This window comes from Thamnophis elegans, chromosome 5 (genome assembly GCF_009769535.1).
Source record: "Thamnophis elegans isolate rThaEle1 chromosome 5, rThaEle1.pri, whole genome shotgun sequence".
Lineage (NCBI taxonomy): Eukaryota > Metazoa > Chordata > Lepidosauria > Squamata > Colubridae > Thamnophis > Thamnophis elegans.
The window spans coordinates 31,485,785-31,506,418 of NC_045545.1; the positions used below are offsets into that span (position 1 = coordinate 31,485,785).

At 38.6% G+C, this 20,634-nt stretch overlaps 1 protein-coding gene across 3 annotated transcripts in view; it reads left to right on the forward strand.

Moving 5' to 3' along the window:
* USP24 (ubiquitin specific peptidase 24) overlaps positions 1–20,634 on the forward strand; it is a 90,839-nt gene that overhangs the window by 34,945 nt on the left and 35,260 nt on the right. For all 3 annotated transcript variants that reach the window (XM_032217938.1, XM_032217936.1, XM_032217937.1), the window contains exons 12-27: positions 483–586; positions 2,097–2,204; positions 2,761–2,856; positions 3,002–3,163; positions 5,415–5,522; positions 6,325–6,474; positions 6,634–6,765; positions 7,134–7,245; positions 7,842–7,918; positions 8,742–8,882; positions 15,822–15,875; positions 16,152–16,267; positions 17,596–17,662; positions 19,183–19,293; positions 19,512–19,610; positions 19,687–19,848. In XM_032217938.1, coding sequence (XP_032073829.1) covers positions 483–586; positions 2,097–2,204; positions 2,761–2,856; positions 3,002–3,163; positions 5,415–5,522; positions 6,325–6,474; positions 6,634–6,765; positions 7,134–7,245; positions 7,842–7,918; positions 8,742–8,882; positions 15,822–15,875; positions 16,152–16,267; positions 17,596–17,662; positions 19,183–19,293; positions 19,512–19,610; positions 19,687–19,848 — 1,799 coding nt within the window. The remainder of the gene's footprint in view (positions 1–482; positions 587–2,096; positions 2,205–2,760; positions 2,857–3,001; positions 3,164–5,414; positions 5,523–6,324; positions 6,475–6,633; positions 6,766–7,133; positions 7,246–7,841; positions 7,919–8,741; positions 8,883–15,821; positions 15,876–16,151; positions 16,268–17,595; positions 17,663–19,182; positions 19,294–19,511; positions 19,611–19,686; positions 19,849–20,634) is intronic.

The following is a 20,634-nucleotide window of genomic DNA, read 5'->3' on the forward strand; positions in this document are numbered from 1 at the left end:
TTGACAACTTCTTAGTTACATTTCTGAAAAGAAATCATGTTGTTTTAAGACAAAAGGAGCCAGAAGGGAGTATGCTTTCTTTTCAGTTGTTGCTGTTTGGTGTATGTAGGTCCCCCCCACCCTTTATTATTATTTCTTTCCTCAGGGCATGTGATAGTCAGATAGTGATGCCATCAGTGAGGGACAGAGCTGAATGTTTTGTCCTTTTATGTAAAAGAATTGATAGGAAATAGATGTGGGAAACCCCACAGAGGCCTTTTATATATATACTTTCAATGATTTCTTTTACAAAACAAATAAACAAACATGGGACAATTGAAGATGGCAGCTCTGTATCCTCAAATATGAGATTAACAGAATTTGTACAAAATGTTCATTTACTATGCTGGTTATGCATTGAGTAAGATAGGAAAAAATGCTAGGAAGCTAATGGTCTGTTATATTGCATCTGTTGTCTAAATTGTCTATATTTCTGTGTCTAGGTAACATAGATCAAGCACAATATTGTGATCGTATCAAGGGAATTATTGAGCTATTGGGCAGCAAGCTGTCTCTAGACGAATTGACCAAAATTTGGCGAATACAGGTGAGGATTTTTAGCTGTTATTTTAAAGTTATATCCTGTTCTTGAAATGCTTAGAAAGAATCTTCACATCTGTGTTTTCAGGAATAGTTGCACATCAGGAAATGAGGTTTGTTTTTTTAAAAAGTGAGAAAAAGAATTTTAGAAAACTCAGTATTTTACAACACAAATCTACAGACATTAGGAAAACTACAATGATATTGCATTTACCAATAAATATAGGTTTTTCTTTATTTTTAGTACTCAAATCTTTTTTGTTTAATATAGAATTTAAAAGATTTGAATACTTGTCTTATATTAACATATTCAATGTCTGTCAATGGTAATATATAAAAACCTCAGAAATTCACTAAGCTGTCAGTTGGAAATTCTGATTTAATTATAATTATCTATGGAGTTTAAGGATTTTATTTCTGCAGATGACATGAACTGATATGGTGAGAGATGAGTACATAGAACTGATATATATTATGTAAACTTGGTTGAGCAACATTAGGGATGTAGCACATGGAAATTGCCCTTTATATATTTCAGACCAAGCTGCATCAGAGGGCAAGGAGGAAGGGTGACCATGATTGCATGCATCACCCTCACAAAGCTTGGAAACAGGAGGAAACAGATTACAAATCCAATGCATAAAATTAGCACAAAGACAATTTAGGACTGCTGGCAATGTATCAAATGTCAAGCAACTTGGCAGCAAACATTAATGAACTCTTAGACACTATTTCACGGCTGATGTTGGAATTTCCAAGGGTTTTAGTGCTGGATGGCTACAATTTTCATACCTTGGAAGGAGATAGAAATTGTCCGATATAGCTAAATCTAGAGACAAACTTTTTATCAGAGGCTTACTGAGCACCTTCTTCTGGACAAGTGGATAATATATTCTACAAAAAAAATGTCACCTTTGTAAATCCAGCTGCTCATATTCTTTCTGGCCCCCAAGGGAACCTACAGTGTGTCAGCATTCCAAATACCATGTAGAATCAAATCAGAATCGAAGGCAAAACTATGCTTAAAGTTCCAATTTAATAAAGCAGGCATGTTGGCACATAGCTGTGGGATCCCAACTCTGGAAGTTACATCAGAATCCCACCCAGTTAAAAGTTCATGATCTTGTCCCCACACCCACAGTCCATCACATGGTCCAATCTTCTCCTTCCATGTTGGCATCCATGCCCAGCTTCTTCCATCAAGTGTGAAAGTGCGGAGACAAAGGATGACCTTGACTTCTAGCAAAGAATGAAAAACAATACATTCCAAAATCCTACTCCTTCTAATCCCCCCTCCCATTGACTATACTTAAAGAAACAGCATAATGAAATAAGAGAAAGTGTGGCATGCCAAAATTCTGAAAGGAATATAAATGCAGGCCTGACACAGTGTTTATAAAAAGTCTATACGTCCTGTCCATTGAGAGGAGGATGTCTTCTGATTTGCAGTAGCCAGATCTCTTTAACTTGATGTGTCCTTTTTCTCCCTTTTTTTCCTAATCCCAATTGGTTTGAAGTCAGGACAACCATCAACTGTGATAGAGAACATCCACACTATTATTGCAGCAGCTGCTGTGAAATTCAGCTCAGATCAGCTAAGTCATCTTTTTATCCTTATTCAGAAGGTAAGGTTTGTTTTGGTTTAACTCTGTTATTACAGTTTAAAACATGAAACCTCCCAATCTTATAGCATGGAACAGACCAGATGAGAGGTCAAATCAGGCCTAGCCTAGTTTTACTTTTTAGCAGTCGTAATAGATTTACAAAGTTACTTGTATGTCTGATAAGTTTTTCTTAAATTGAATTTGTTAGAAGAAAACTATAGCATAATTAATTACTTAATTATAAATAGGCTTTTGAATACAATTTTCAGTGTAAATAAAAACCCTTCTTCTAAATTTCCAATTCAAAGTAGGCTACTCCTTTTAGTAGTTCATATTATGCTCTTACTTAGGTCAAATACATTTGGCTGTCCAATGTACTCAGCTACAGACCTTCTAAAATTTCTTACGTGTTTTTAAAAATGAGATTTGTATGAGTGGAATTAAATTAAGCATATATTTCATTTCCAGTTTCTTTATATACTCTCAGATTTGTATTTGGTTAAATTAAGTGTTGGAAAAATGTGTTAGAATATGTTTTAATTGGTTTTTTGTTTATCTATTTCCCCCCTTTTTTTAGAGTTGGGAGTGTGAGAGTGATAGAGTACGACAGAAACTCTTAAGCTTGATAGGACGTATTGGACGGGAAGCACGTGTAGAGGCAACCACTGGAAAGGCACGTAGAACAATTTTTTAAGAGAATGCACATGGCTTATGTGGTTATAAGCTGCTTAAAGTCGCCTCTAGGCAAGATGGGTGGCATATAAATTTAAGAAATATTTCTGCAACAGCCAGTGATAACTGTATGTGTATTGTTCTAGGTTCTTGAAGTTCTCTGGGACTTGGCTCATCTTCCAACACTACCTAGCAGCTTGATTCAACAGGCTTTGGAGGAGCATTTGACAATCCTTAGTGATGCATATGCAGTAAAGGAGGCAATCAAAAGAAGCTATATCATCAAATGTATAGAAGATATTAAAAAGGTTGGTTTGTCTTTAGAATTGGCTTCAGAAATTTTTAAGATACATTTTCTTTCTATTATCATACATTCTAGCATTTTTTTAATTAATGTGATACAAACTACAAGAATTAATTATCCTGTTACTTATTTAGTACCTTTTGAAGGCAGTAGAGAATAAAGACTGATTAGGTGAGGTAAATCTCATGCTTTTGTTTCAAATTTATGTTTTTTATTTGTCAAAGGTTCAATTATTGGATTATAGCAAAAAAAATATTCAGCTAAATCCAAGAATTAAACAAATTAAAACTTTTGGTATTTAAACAATTTAGATTTTAATAGTGAAAGACTTTTAAAGATCAAGTTTAGACAATTTTGAAAAGTTAGTGCTTGTTTATAAGTTCAAAGCGTGTTAGGTTTTTTCCTTGATATAAATTAATTTTAATTATTTTTGAGTGTGTTTTCTGTAGAAAAAAAGAAAGAAAATTATGTTATAAATTAAATATAAATTAATAAGTGTTCAGAAGAGAAATATGCTGGGTGAACTATTAGTTGAAAATATTCCATTTTAATTCTTTATATAATGTAATCTATCTGATGTCTGTTGTTGCTGTTGTTTTTAGTGGGAGTATAATTATGATTATTTTATACATTTATATCTCAGCTTTCCTTTGGGAGCTCAAGGTGTGTCACACAGAGGTTTTTCTTTATTCCATCCTCAATATTTCTCAATCTGAGTGAAAAGATAGCCTAGCTAAATGTCACCTTGGGAGTTTCCATTAGAGTTAGGATTGGGATTTGATCTTAGATCTCCCAGGTCATATTCCAGCATCTTTAGTTTCTTTGCCATTCTGGCTGGTTTCTCCACTGATTCAGTAATGTTTATAATAACCATAAGATTTAGTATAATCTAGAAATATTTCACTAAATAAGAAAACATAGTTTGAGTTTAGCCAGTGCATAACCAGCTTTGAAACATCATCATAAACGTATCATCTCTACAGAAGCAATGCAAATTATTTCAGGTACAAGGTTGTGCAAGTACCAGTTGGCTCTTTGTTGCTATTACTCTTTGTTTGTTTCAACTCAGTCTCAGAAAAAGTGACTTCCTTTCTCAGTGTTAGTACTCTTCCTATAATTTATTTTAATCTTTAAGGATATGTCATAATATCTTCTTTTAAACTGCTTTCCTTTCTGATGAGTATAATCTTGATTTTTTTCAAGCCAGGGATTTGTCTGAATATGATATAAATCCTGATTGGCACCTCATACTCTATTTTTTTTAATATCTCCTTTATATTTTATATCTCCTCTGCTCTTATCAATATCTTTGTCATTCCCCAAATTCCCAATGAAATTTATCATTTACAGTTATGACCATGAGCTCTTTGATTATTCTTGCATTGTCTGATCTGTGCACAAAAAGCCCTGTTCCCATGGATTTGCTGGACACACAAGAAAAAGTGATTGAGATAGTGAATTTATTTATTTACAAACTGTAATTGAGTCATACGTATTACAGTCGAAAATCATGCCAGTCATTAAGTGGATCATCATGTGACTGACCTCATTTTACATTTTTATAGCATTCATTAAGTGAACATCATTAATCTAGCCCATTGCCTGCAATGGTTACTTTTTGTCAGAAATCAGAAATAAATATTGGGTTCTGTAAAAAAAAACTTCATAAAATGTCACATGACTGGAGCACTGCAAACTGCCATATGGGGTGAGGCGCCATCAGAATTTTGAATCAGGGTTACAAGTATCTTTGGAGGATCCATTGTAACTTTGAATGATCACCAAATGACTGGCTATAATTCAAGGACTACTTATAATCTGATTATAAAAATAACTTGAATAACCTCAATTGATCCCTAAATTCCGTTCTTCTCTTCTGTCGTCCTACCACTGTGTGCAATCTTTTTTATTTTTGGTACAATAACTGGATTGCTATCTGTAGTATACCAGAACAGCAGACCAGGATCAGAACTTTGCAGGGGGTTTCAAACTAGGGCAAAGTATGTTAAAGATACTTTAACATACATTTATTCTGAATCCACTTCAGTTTCATCCAGGCCCATAACTCAGTTTCAGTATCTATGGCTATCTCATCAATGTTATACACAGATTTCTAAAAGATAAATTGAAAAATATATATATTTTAAATTTAGGAAAAGTAAGTATAAATCGCAAAAGTAGCCTAAAATAGGAAACAGAGTTATGCTATGTATCCATAAATTTTAAGTATCTAACTTGTTTATATATTTTATTAGTCATCCCAGCACAATAATCCACAGTTTGTGTGGGTGGTACCAGCTTTACGCCAACTTCATGAGATCACACGCTCATTTATTAAACAAACCTACCAAAAGCAAGATAAGGTGAGTACTGTATATTTTTCATGCACACATGCACAGAAATGTAGTGGAGGTGGAGAAATAAAAATGACAAACCTTAAACAGTTACTATATATGTTTATCAAGTTACATATTATCACTTTGATAAAGGCTAGTTGGACCTTGACAATGAAATCAGGAATAGAAATAATTTGTATGTAATATTTGAATGTACATATTATCTTTCTGGAGAGACATTATACAACCTACTTAGCAATGACAAAGCAAGCAATTAAAAGCTAAAAATCTAAAAGATTAAAGAAAAAATTAAATCATCTATGGGCTTGTGTTTATGAAAATATCAAATAACATCCAGTTTAAAGCCAGATTAAACATTAAAAAAATAACCAAGAAAAGTTCATCTAGCAGTGAAACAGTATGATAAGAACAAAGATTGCTTTACTAATTATGTTGTAAATAAATACATAACTTGTGACTATGTTTTTATGAATAATTTGTGCTAGTGTCACAATAAATTGAAGTATTACATTAAGCAAGATTCACTTTACATTAATACTGAAATTTAATGACTAAATTATGTTTATTTTAGAAATGAAGGGAATTATTTTGCTCACAGTTAAGAAAAATGAAAATGTTCAACATATATTCAAAATACTTGATAGTTTATTCCAGGAAAATGAAGGGGATAAAAACTGTATAATCTTATGCCTCTATAGCATTTGTGGTCAGAAATGCATACAGGAAACTTCCACTTATTTAAAACTTTATTGTATATATACTATAATACCTTATTTAACAGAAGTTTTTTTTTAATATTTTTGTCAAGAGCATTATTCAAGACTTGAAGAAAAACTTTGAGATAGTGAAACTGGTAACAGGAAGCTTAATAGCTTGCCACAGATTGGCTGCCTCGGTAGCAGGTGTTGGAGGCCTGTCAGGAGCAACATTGGTGGATGGCCGGTACACCTATCGGGAGGTAAGCAAACAATGGTTTATTAAACCAAAAATCATTGAGAAAAGACTTAAATCCAACTGAGATCCTTAAAAAAGAAAAATATATGCACATAAATAATGTAAAAGAGTCTTTTTTAAAAATATTCAATGCAACTCAAGTATATTATTTTTCTCTTTCTAGTACTTAGAAGCACACCTCAAATTTTTGGCATTTTTTCTTCAAGAAGCCACCCTTTATTTAGGATGGAATCGGGCTCGGGAAATCTGGGAATGCCTTGTAACGGGCCAAGATGTTTGTGAGCTAGATCGAGAGGTGAGATCCTGCAAATGGTAGGCAAAGCAATTCATATAAAAATGCAAGGCTGTTCAGAATAGTCCCTGTACTCTTGATTACTTATATTACGGCATTGAATTTTTATTCATTTGTAAGCTCAACAATGTAGCTACTCTGCTGAACTGATTCAAGTTACGAAAATAGAAACAGTGTTTTTTTTTTAAAGAAAATGTAACATAAACATAAAGCTAAGCAGAATAAATATCAATAAATAAACCTTACTGGATCTTTATGCATACACAAAACCTACTTTGAATAATAGACATTTACTGACTAAATGAAATAAGCAACAACGTATTTCCCTATTAAAGTAAGGAAAGTTATGAAATTATGTGGTTTTTTCACAGATGTGCTTTGAATGGTTTACAAAAGGTCAGCATGACCTTGAAGGTGATGTGCAGCAGCAGCTTTTTAAAGAAAAAATTCTTAAATTGGAGTCCTATGAAATCACTATGAATGGTATGTATGTATTTTTGCCTTTTGGGATTTCAGAATAATCCTGAATGTCTGTCAGACACTTTGGGATAAAACTAGTGAATTTTCTTATACTGTAAATCATGTTAGGTTCAGAGAAATCCTTAGGGAGTCAAGTAGGTAGGAAGTACTTTCCCGTTACTCCTCTATGTGCCAATCGCTCTCTAAATAATAATTTTGAAATCCGGGCATGGATAATGTCATATGCAGCCCTGGAGACTGAGAAAAGGAGATATCCAAATTGGCCAGACAGAGATACATACTCTAGTGGACTTACATTTCATTTCCAGGCCTTGTAACTCTCCTCATTGACCAGGGCCTCCCAAGTCTAAAAAAGAGGTGTTTCAGGAGAAGAGGTGGGAAATTGATCTCCTTTTCCTAGTCCTTTTTATCTTTGTAGTTCTCTGAATTCAATCTAGTGAATGATTTTTTAGGGGAGCATGGAGGGGGGGATTAAATCTAAATAATATTGACCAATTGTCAGTTTGCCTGAAAGCAGCTGTTTCATATAACCAATATTTGTGCTGTGTACTTAAATAAAAATAGTGGGATTCCTTTACACCGTTCATTTTTAAAAACAGGTTTTGGTTTGTTTAAGACCTTTTTTGAAAATGTGAATCTTTGTGATCATCGATTAAAACGACAAGGAACTCAATTGGTAAGCACCTTTCTATAATCATATACTGTATACCATTCACATTTCACAGGGAAAATAGTATAAATGGGGAAAAAATGATGGTTAGATGCGGGTTCTTTTAGGATTAGGAGTTTAGATTTGCCTTAAATTTAAATCTAAAACTAAACAATAGGGCAGATCTAAACCTTTAATCCATTACTAGTTTAGTTTTATGTCAAGTCACTTGAATTTTATCAATTCTGTTATTCAACTTGGTATTCAATTTGTGTATGTTGCCAGAATGCAATTGACTTATACTCAGAAACTATTTTAAATAATAAAAATAGCTTTGCTATGTTAATATATCATATTAAACTATAATGTAGTCTGGTTTTCTCTTGGAATAAACTCAATATAAGTATCAAAGAATAAATTGCAGTTTATACCATTTACGTTCATAAAACTGTGTGCTAAGCCATTGTTGTAAATTGGCTTATAAAGATAGCTCTGGTTTTGCATGATATATTACAGGAATGCATGGTGGGTTTGTGGTTTCTTTGGTTTTCTAGTTAGGTTTTTATCTCCTTCCAAAGCCTTTAATTTGGTCTTTGGAACTATAAGGGAAGAATAGCTAAGAAAGAAATTAAAAGAAAAAGAGATTGGTCGAACAAACATAGGTTGCAGTATATTAATGTTGCTCATTTATGAGATTGAGTTTGTTAATTTTAATTTGTTCAGTGTGACCCATGAACCCACAGCATATTTAAGGTGTCAGTAACTATGTTTAAAAGTCTTGTAAATTTGATTATTTCGATGTTATCTGTAACATATTATCTGCTCCAAGTACTGACTTTTGTTTCTGCAGCAAGTAGAAAAACTGGAATTAATAGGAATGGACTTTATTTGGAAAATTGCAATGGAGTCACCAGATGAAGAAATAGCTAATGAAGCTATCCAGTTAATAATAAACTACAGTTACATTAATTTAAATCCACGATTGAAAAAGGTAATTTCTGAATTTATTTCATGTACAATGGGTAAAGCTGTATGAGAGCAATAGAACATAGACTTATATACCGCTTTACAGCCCTCTCTAAGCAGTTTATAGAGTCAGCATCTTGCCCCTACAATGTGGATCCTCATTTTACTCACCTTGGAAGGGTGGAGGGCTTGACCCTGGTGAAATTTGAACTGCCAAATTGCAGGCAGCAGAAGTAGCCTGCAGTACTGCACTCCAAGCACTGTGCCGTCGCGATTCATGGTACACATATGAGGCCAGGGTTTATCTTTTTTCTGTTTTCTTTACTGTTTATTTTGTGAGATAAGAGATAGGAGGCGAAAAGCTAAGGCTGTATTCTCTAGCTTATTTCTGTTTCTAGCCTCAGGATGGCAGCAGTGGTTAGAATGCATAATTGTAGGCTATCTCTACCCACAGTCTGGAGTCTGATTGTGACGGGCTCAAGGTTGACTCAACCTCCCATTTTTTTGAGGTTGGTGAAATGAGGACCCAGGTTGTTGGGGGCAATAGGCTCACATTGCAAACATATTGAGAGAGGGCTATAAAGTATCAGGGACGGCGTCTAAGTGGTATTGCCAGGTTCGATCATGTAATCAGGGGATTTCTTATACTATGAAAAGGTGTTCAGAGTATAAGTGGGCAACACATTGCCCACCACTGCTCTAATGTTTTGAAATAAATTTAAAGGAGATTTGGTCTTCCTTGATTGTCCCAATAAAAGTAAAGTTGCAAAAGAAAAGAGTTCTTAATTAACACTCTATTAATTCAAGTGTTTATTTGAGCTTCTTAACCTTATAAAAGGTTTCCTCTTGCAAAGTTTGTTGTTTGGAGAAAGAAGGCATTGATTAGGTATACATTTGTCAGATACATCATTGGTAAATTTCTGAGAGTTTGGCTTGGGAGCAAGTGTTTGCTGATCCATGCTGCTTTGATCATTTTCACTAGCTCTTCCTGTGAGCTGACAAACTCCACATGGTTTTGTCTTCTTTAGTATTTCACCAAAATCATTGCTCGGAAAATATGCTAAACTTATTGTTGATGGAGTCATTCATAGCATGTTTGCTGAATTCATAGAAAGAGTTAGCAGGAATAAACAGAGAAATATGTGCTTTTTTTATATTGTTGTGTTGGGTAAATATGCCCCAAAATACAAAGGCTAACCATTAAATTTACATTTTTTTTAAAATTCTTATACAGGTGAAACTCAAAAAATTAGAATATCGTGCAAAGGTTCATTTATTTCAGTAATGCAACTTAAAAGGTGAAACTAATATAAGAGATAGACTCATTACATGCAAAGCAAGATAGTTCAAGCTGTGATTTGTCATAATTGTGATGATTATGGCTTACAGCTCATGAAAACCCCAAATCCACAATCTCAGAAAATTAAAATATTGTGAAAAGGTGCAATATTCTAGGCTCAAAGTGTCCCACTCTAATCAGCTAATTAAGCCATAACACCTGCATAGGGTTCCTGAGCCTTTAAATGGTCTCTCAGTCTTGTTCAGTAGGAATCACAAACATGGGAAAGACTGCTAACCTGACAGTTGTGCAGAAAACCATCATTGGCACCCTCCATAAGGAGGGAAAGCCTCAAAAGGTAATTGCAAAAGAGGTTGGATGTTCCCAAAGTGTTGTATCAAAGCACATTAATAGAAAGTTATGTGGAAGGGAAAAGTGTGGAAGAAAAAGGTGCACAAGCAGCAGGGATGACCACAGCCTAGAGAGGATTGTCAGGAAAAGGCCATTCAAAAGTGTTGGGGACTTTCATAAGGAGTGGCCTGAGGCTGGAGTCTGTGCATCAAGAGCCACCACACACAGACGGATCCTGGACATGGGCTTCAAATGTCATATTCCTCTTGTCAAGCCGCTCCTGAACAACAAACAACGTCAGAAGCGTCTTACCTGGGCTAAAGAAAAACAGACCTGGTCTGTTGCTCAGTGGTCCAAAGTCCTCTTTTCTAATGAGAGCAACTTTTGCATCTCATTTGAAAACCAAGGACCCAGAGTATTGAGGAAGAATGTCAGTTGGTCCTACCTGAACTGCATGTCTCAAGGGTGGGCGTGGGAGCAGTCACTGTGTGTGGGTATTGTTACGGCCCAATTGCCTGGAGACTGAGGAAATCTGAGGTCACATCCCCTGTTCCTCCTGGAGACTCCCCAGATTAACCGATGGTTCGGAAGAAGGACCTGGAAGGGAAGAAAACAAAACTAACGGCAGCTTCTCTTCCTGAAACGTGAATGGTCTGTGAATGCCACTCAGGCCTGGCGCTGGCACCTGACGGGCGGGAAGTGACTGCTTCCACGCCCACCCTTGAGACATGCAGTTCAGGTGGGACCAACTGACAGTCTCCAAGGTGGGGCGTGGGAGGAGTCACTGTGTGGGACATACCCAAGCTAGATGTCCATGGGAGGGATTATTGGACCTGAGTTTCCCAAGTGTCCAGGACACCCTGAAGAACCCGCCTCCAGAAGGATGCCTCAGCCGAGGCATAGGTATCTAGCTGGTAATGTTTGATGAATGATGAAGGAGAGGACCAGGCTGCAGCTCTGCAGATGTCCTCGATGGGGGCCTGGGTGGACCAGGCCGCTGAGGTGGCTGCACTCCTGGTGGAGTGTGCAGTAATGCCCTGTGGCATGGGCAGCCCTCGGGCCTCGTAGGCCTTGGAGATGGCCAGCCTAATCAACCTGCTGATGGTGGTAGGTGAGACCTTGGCGCCTTTGGCAGACGTGTGGTAGGAGACAAAGAGTGCCTCCGACCGTCTGAAGGGGGCTGTGCCCTTTAGGTAAATGCGCAGGGCCCTTCTTACGTCTAGGCGATGCCAGGACTTCTTTCTCTCGGAGGAAGGGTGAGGGCAGAAGTCTGGGAGAATGATCTCTTGTCCCCTGTGGAAGGGGGAATTGACCTTGGGCATGAAAGCTGGGTCAAGTCTGAGGACGACTCTGTTATTGTGGAAAGTACAGAGGTCGGCCCTAGAAGAAAGAGCGTTAAGCTCGGAAACCCTCCTGGCCGAGGTGATGGCCACAAGGAAGACAACCTTGAGGGTGAGAAATTGAAGGGTAACTTCCCTAAGGGGTTCGAAGGGTGGTTCCAGGAGACCCTGGAGAACCGTGGGAAGATCCCAGGTGGGAAACCAGTGGACCACCGGAGGCCGGAGGTTGGCCACTGTCCTAAGGAATCTCTTGATGACTGGAACCTGGGAGAGGGACTGTGAGCCCTCTCCTCGGAGGATGACCTGTCTGCATAGGGTGTTGTGAGCCAAACCTTTATACAAGCCGTCCTGGAGGAAGTCCATGACCTAAGGGACGGAGGCTGATGACGGCTCTACCTGCCTGGGTTGGCACCAGACGGCGAAGGCAGCCCATGTCGGATAGTGGATCTCCTTCTGGAAGCCTCCAGGGTGCTGATGACTCTAGAAGAGATCTGGGACACCCTCAATTGCTCCCGCTCAAGCGCCAGGCGGTTAGATTCAGCCACTCCGGGTCTGGGTGGATCAGACTCCCTGGCGCAGCTCTACCCTCTCCTGTGGGAGACGCAAAGGGGGAAGGATTGACAACTCCACCAGATCCGCGAACCAGGGTCGCCGTGGCCAGTGAGGGGCTACCAGAATGATCTCTGCCCTCTCTGCCACTAGCTTCCTCACGACCCCTGCTATGAGAGGGAGTGGAGGGAAGGCGTATAGGAGGCCTGCCAGCCACCTGCAACGTACTGAGTCGATGTCCACCACCCCCCATGTGGGAAACCAGGATATGAACTTCAGAACCTGTGCGTTTGATGAAGTGGCGAAGAGGTCCACCATCGGATGACCGAACTTCTGGCTGATCTGGGCAAAGGTGTTGGGATGAAGTTGCCACTCCCCGTGGTCCACCGTCTCCCTGCTGAGCCAGTTCCGCCCCGCCCAGCACCCCAGGCGCTTTGCCTCGTCGCGAAGAGCCACGATGTGAGTGCCCCCTTGCTTGTTGATGTGAGCCTTTGCCGCCAGGTTGTCCGTGAGAACCAGGACGTGCTTCCCGGTGACCGTCTGCTTGAACCGGCGCAGGGCTAGGTGGATTGCCCTTAGCTCCAGCCAGTTGATGTTCTTCCGCAGGTCCATCAGTGTTCACTGGCCCTGGGCCTGCTGGGACTGTAGGTGGGCTCCCCAGCCGAACAGACTTGCATCCGTGGTGAGGACCAGCCTGTCCGGTTCCCTGAACAGAGACCCCTTCGCCAGAGAGGAAGGCCTCCACCAGCGAAGGGAGAGCAGTACCTGCGGGGTCACTAGGACCTTGAAGCTGGCATCGGATGTTCTGTTCCTCTGGTGGGGAAGTAGGAACCACTGCAGGTCTCTGGTGTGGAGGCGAGCCCAGGGGACGATACCAATGCAGGAGATGAGCTTCCCGAGGAGCCTGGAGAGAAGTGCTACGGGAACAGATCAGAGCCTGCGAATCTCCTGGACCAATTCCACGATGCTGTCCCCGCACTCCTGGGATAGGAAGACCCTACCCTCCACTGAATCTATAATGGTACCCAGATGTTGGAGCCTGGTGGAGGGAGTTAGGTGGCTCTTCTCAAAATTAATCGAGAACCCCAGGGATGACAAGGTACTGATGGTGGTAGCTAAATCCCTCTCTGCGCGGGGAGCTGAGGAGTCTTCGTAGCTCCGATGGCTTCCTCTTCACCTCCGGAGGACAGCTGCTGCCAGGCTTGGCTTCTTACACACACACACCCTTCACCCGGAGCCGGTGCTGCGGGGCCTGCAAATCTACATGAGCGCGGATTGCGCCTAGGCAGGCAGGAGAGAGCGCGAAATTCGAGGTAGGAGAGATGGAAAAAAATTTTTAAAGTAGAATAAGGCTGTAGGAAAATCCTGTGGATGCTGCAAAAGGAAAAGTCTACAAAAATATCCTAACTAATACTATTCACTGGAAAATCACTGAATAGCTCCTGTTAGGCCGGGGAGTCTCCAGGAGGAACAGGGGGTGTGACCTCAGATTTCCTCAGTCTCCAGGCAATTGGGCTGTAACAATAACCACACACAGTGACTCCTTCCACGCCCCACCTTGGAGACTGGAATGGCACATACTGCAAGATGCTTGAAGTCCAGTGTGAAGTTTCCACAGTCTGTGTTGAATTGGGGAGCCATGTCATCTGCTGGTGTTGGTCCACTGTGCTTCATTAAGTCCAGGGTCAACGCAGCCGTCTACCAGGAGATTTTGGAGCACTTCATGCTTCCTTCCGCAGATGAGCTTTATGGGGATGCTGACTTCATTTTCCAGCAGGACTTAGTAGCTGCCCACACTGCCAAAAGCACCAAAACCTGGTTCAATGACCGTGGGATTACTGTGCTTGATAGGCCAGCAAACTCACCTGAACTGAACCCCATAGAGAATCTATGGGGCATTGCCGAGAGAAAGATGAGAGACATGAGACCGAACAATGCAGAAGAGCTGAAGGCCGCTATTGAAGCATCCTGGTCTTCCATAACACCTCAACAGTGCCAGAGGCTGATAGCTTCCATGCAACACAGCATTGAGACTGTAATTGCTGAAAAGGGGGCCCAAACCAAGTACTGATTTGTACATGTACGTATGCATGCTTATACTTTTCAGAGGTCCGATATTGTTCTATGTACAATCCTTATTTTATTGACTGCATGTAATATTCTAATTTTCTGAGATTGTGGATTTGGGGTTTTCATGAGCTGTAAGCCATAATCATCACAATTATGACACATCACAGCTTGAACTACCTTGCTTTGCATGTAATGAGTCTATTTCATATATTAGTTTCACCTTTTAAGTTGCATTACTGAAATAAATGAACTTTTGCACGATATTCTAATTTTTCAAATTTCACCTGTAAATTTACTTTGGATGCCATTTTTGAAGTCCTCCGGGATTGGGCGGCCAATAAATTTAATAAATAATAACAAAATAGAAAATTTGAACCAAGATTTCAAGTAAACTATAAACAAAATATATATTAACAGGCATTTACTGTATATACTCGAGTATAAGCCGAGTTTTTCAGCCCACTTTTTGGGCTGAAAAAAGCCGCCTCGGCTTATACTCGAGTCAGTGAAAAATTTGCCCGAAATGGAGGAGAAAAAGGGGCGGGGCCATGCCGCTGGGTGACGCTTGTGAATGGCCCGGCGCCCGTGAGTTTTCCCTCCCTCTGTGTCAGTTTGCCGCGCAGCGCGCACCGCACCATCCCCCCTCCTCACGTTCTAATGTAATGCAGGGCTGTCTTACGATTCCCCTTCCTCCCCCTCCTGCCGCTCTGCAACGATGTCCCACCTCCTCCTTGTTATGGCAAGCAGCCACATAGCGATGTCCCACCTCCTCTGGAACAGTGATCCAATGATAGGAATCACTGTGCCGTGTGTCATAGGAGGTGGGACGGGACATCATCATCACAGCGGGACATCAGCATCATGAGGTGAGTGAAGTATTTCATTGAATACACCGCTAGTTTACTGTTTTTCTTTGAAATAAATATTCAAAAACATTATTGGTATCTATTTTTATTTTTGAAATTTACCGGTAGCTGCTGCATTTCCCACCCTAGGCTTATACTCGAGTCAATAACTTTTCCAGGTTTTTGTGGTAAAATTAGGTGCCTCGGCTTATATTCGGGTCGGCCTATACTCGAGTATATACGGTAGCAATCTGATATGATCCGTAACACAATGAATACAATAAACTATTAGTTGTCACATCCTAGAAGTGGGATACAAAGAAATAAAAAAGTCTGAAAATTGTTGCTCATTGTTATGCTAGCAAATTATTAGGTTAGGATGGTCTGAATTACACAAAATTTAAAAATACAAGTTTATTAAGCAATTATTTTTCTTTTTCTCAATCTTACCCATGTTTACATTTAACAGTTCATGTTTTAAATAATGCTGTGTTCTCTATATATATTTAACTGATCTTTATTATTTTCAGGATTCTGTGTCACTCCATAAGAAATTCATTGCTGATTGTTATTCAAGATTAGAAGTAAGGGTTCACTTTCTAAAATAAATATCTCTTCTTTATTTCCTGTTTTATTTTGTTCTTGTACAATTCTAAAGTCATAATCAAATGCTCCATAAAATTCTTGAATATCAATAAATCGATGAGTTGTAAAAGTGGGTTCCAGACAAAACTGCTTCATTGACATCTAAGTTTAAGTATCTACTTATATCACCTTCTTATTTTACCAATGTGGCCTCAGTGGTTGCCATCATCTAACTAGCCTTGACTTTAGTTCTGCAATAATGTTTTCCATTGTAGGCAGCCAGTTCAGCTCTTGGTGGTCCAACGCTGACCCATGCTGTTACCAGAGCTACCAAAATGCTGACAGCAACTGCAATGCCAACTGTGGCAACATCAGTACAATCTCCATACAGGTAAGCTTACACTTCCACAATACCATGTTGTATGAACATGTTATCCATGTTCCTTTTCAATTCTCAGGACTTGCATACAAAAGATTTAGAAATGACTTGTGGGTGTACAAAAGATGCTTGAAGCTCAAAATGGCAATTTCATGTAAAATCAATAAAACGATGTATTTTGGAGTTCTGTGCCAAACTTGGAATGAAATACTCTTAAGTTTTCCTGAACTAGGGACCAAACAAAGCTGTTACAATTTGTGCTATTTTTGGAGTTGCTCACCTTATGTCAGAGGTCCCCATCCTCTGATCCATGGACCGATGCTGGCATGTCAGCAGCTAGTCTGCACAAAAAAGGAAATTTGAGGGATGCAGGCAGCATGTGAAACCGTGTCCCCTTTGGTCAGGGGGAAAAACCTTCTCCATGGAACTGGTCCTTGGTGCCCAAAAGGTTGGGGGCTGCTGCCTTACGTGAATGGTGGGTTTTGTTTTCTAAAGAATTCTAGCAATCCATAGAAGGCACAGATTCCAGTCATGTTTCTAGAGTTAGTTGAGGGATGAGGTGCCCTTGGAGGGGACAGTTATATACATAATCAAAGTTTAAGAACATTGGGGCAGAGAAAATGGACACTGTTCTTTGTTACAGAAATATAACAATTACAAATAATGTAATCATTTGTCTCTGTGTTTTCTTTTGCAGTCAGGTAGTGAAACGCCAGAATGATAACTATTTGCATGCAGAACTGTGACTAATAGCATTGTGTGCTGCTTAATGACCGCAATAATGTTAAGGAAGGAATAACGATTAATTTTTCCATCACATAAACTCAAAAGATCTATTTAAACTATTGCTATTTGCATCTCTGGCAAATAGATTCTGTGAATAAAATAACTTTTAACAATAGCATAAATATACTTTAACGGCTTTTGGCTTGAAGTTTCTTCCTAATGTTCAAACATCTGCATGGAGGGCTTTTCTACTCAATTGTAGCCCTTCTCTTTTTTTAAATATAGTTACACTACTGTTTTTTTAGAAATAGTAATAATCAGCTTCTTATTTAATTGCTACCTTGGGCCTGAACACACCTGCATATATACATGTATGTACTTAATACTATTTCATGGTAAGACATGTACTTATATCATATACCAGAAAACATCTCCAAGTTAATGCCACTTCTCTGAAAATGAAAATGTTCTGCAGAAGCTCATTCAAATCTCTGCTATTTATTCAAAGGTCATCCAAATATACATTTTTGATAATGATTACCCAATTCAAAATCAGTTCAAATATTGTTTAAAGTTATCTAAAACTCTGCTTATCTAAATCTCTGTTGCTCTAGGTCAACAAAACTTGTAATAATTGAGAGACTGCTACTTCTGGCAGAACGCTATGTTATCACTATAGAGGTAAAAGAAACATACTTTTGCACAAATATTTGATTTACTAAATGCTTAATTTGTATCTGGGAATCCATTATTTAATGTCTGTTTCTATAACTGGATTCATTCTGCAGCTTAATTCAAATAAGTATACCTTAGTCCAACTTTAAGAAATCTTGCAATGAGAATATGCCGGGAGTGGGAGTGGGGGGACGGCAAGGACAAGTGTGATTAGAAAATGGTTTTAATAGCTGCAGATTCTATAAATAAAGTAAGTTTTCTGTGGACAGAAAATCCCTGTCAAGAAAGACTCCTGGAATTATCAAGAATAGCTTTCAATTGTCCTTTGTCATAGTTGTAAGAGTGTCATATTGTAGACCATTTTATTTAAGAGATAAATTTTCATGAGCTGAAGCTGACTTCATCAAATACATTGAATGAATTGACTAATGCGGTGTTTAAATATGTTGGGATGGTGAAAAGAAGGGAGGGGGAGACAGGGTGGTTATGCTGATAGACATTTCTTGGGAAGAAGAATACAAGTACCTATCAGTAATGGGAATGTATTAAGAACCTATTGTGTATGTTGTTCTAAAATACCTTAAAACCTCTTAATGTATATATGTATGTTCCTATGTTTTCAACTCAGTTGTTCTAACAAAGGTTCTTTGTTCCAAACTCCACTTTGAGCTCTATGGTGGAATGTCTTGGAAGTTTTAAAAATTGCTGTCAAGTTGAGTTTATTTTGAGTCTGGATGACAAGCTGATGTCCATTAATTATTTTGTGCAAGGTCTGGCCTATTTTTGTTGTATGTAGAATCCAGAGAGCATTGCTGGCAGATGATGGCACATAGAAGAAGACATGTGAAAGCAATTCTAACTTTGTGTGTAAAGCTTTGTATGAAAGGGAAACATCTGTGTAGATGTGGGGTAGTCAGTTGGGCTTGCTTCAAGGTATGGTTCCCATGTTTTTTGTCCTGGTGCTTGTAAGAATCTTCTTCAGATTGGGTATGCGAATATGGGCTTGCCACCAAAACCTATGAAAATGTAACATCCAGTATGGGTTGCTGATTATTATTGGACTGTTTGTGTAGTTGTGAATAACAACCCAGCATATTCTGTTGTTTTGCCTTTGTAGCTAGTAATTTAATAGGATCTCCCCTGGGAATTGGTATATTTCGATCTGCGCACTGAGCTCACTGTGTGGATAGTTCAGCCTGGTTTATTTTTGAGGCAGTTGAGTATTGCTGCCTATCGTGTCAATATTAATGCAATTATAATGGAGAGCCTGGTTCTAGAGAATTGATTTGTTGGTATGTTCTAGATTGGTAGGGTGTTTCCTTTGTAACTGCATGTTATCGTAAGTGAGGCCAGTTGATTGTGGATCCTGCATGCTGCTGAAGTGATTTGAATAATATACAGTGGTGTGTGTGTGTATACACACACACACACACACACACACACACCAAATCGCACAATCACCGAACCGGTTGTTAAACGGAGGATTCCACCACTAATATATTTTATATATTTCCTTCCCTCTATAGGATCTTTACTCTGTTCCTCGTACTATTTTACCTCATGGTGCCTCCTTTCACGGACATCCTTTAACTCTCAATGTCACATATGAGTCTACCAAAGATACATTTACAGTAGAGGTATGTAATTTTATATTGTGGTAATATTTGGAGGATTGCAGAATCTCCTAGTTAAAAAAAAAGAAATTGATACAAGGGATAATATGTAATATGCTGAAAAACATGAGAACTTGAGAGACAGCATGGAGCATATTAATATGCACTTACACTTTTCATATGGTGATGACATATGGTTGTCAATTGAGAGTATGAATGACAAAATTATCTTTTTTTTACAGGCTCATAGCAATGAAACCATCGGAAGTGTCAGATGGAAAATAGCAAAATTATTGAATGCCCCTGTGGACAATATTCAGATCTTTGCCAATGATAGTTTGGTATGTTAATTGCTTGTAAGTATATTTCAAGTTGTAATGTCTGCTAAATCTAAGGATTTTTTTTAAATTATTTCAGTTAACAGTGAATAAAGATCAGAAGCTGCTTCATCAGCTAGGCTTCTCTGATGAACAATCACTTACTGTAAAAACATTGGGAAGTGGAACTCCATCAGCAAGTTCTGCCGATTCATCCAGTAGCAGTAGCAATGTCTTCAGTTCATCATACGCAATGGAACAGGTAAAGCACGAAAGACTGAAATGTGGATTTCATATTTTAAATTAAGTTGTCATGGTACTGTCCGTCAGAGTTAGGTGTATGTATGTAGATGTTATCAGTCACCCAAGTCATGACTGTCTAAATATGCTTTGAAAAAGGTAACTGTATTTTCTTGATTTTTCTTGAAGACTTCACACTTCTCATCCAATGAGCTTCTTCAGTTCTAACTAACTGGTGGGGAATCCATGAAGAAGTGAAGCGTCTTCAGGAAAAGTCAAGGAAATCCAGTTTCCTTTTTTAAAGCACCTTTGGGATAGAGTTATGTTGTAAGTGAAGAGATTGCATCTTCCATCTCTCCTTTTCTAGCATTGGGGGGTTTCTTTTGCAGATACCCTATGTTTATTAAATTGGTTTTCTAAAATGAATTCTGCTCACCCATGATTTGCTCTCTAATATTGTTTCATTTATCCAGATACAAAATATATTGATTAAATGATTACAATAATCCTTTCGTAATACATTTGGGCATCTTAGTCATTTGTTTCCTGGAAAATCCCAAGTTGCTCATGAAGCTTAAAAATTATCTAGAAAGGTGGTGAGAGCTGATGTTCTGAAAGTGAGATGAACTTAAAGTGGGAAACCTGTTTAAGACTTAAACAAAGTCTTACTAGAATTTCAGAAACGAGCGCATCCAAATTGTTTGAAATAATGCCAACTGTAAATAACAAGGGAAAATGCTAAAGTAGGAGTTGTCCCTAAAATAGTTCAAAGAGAAATATTTCATCCTAGAACTCGGATAATTCAGAA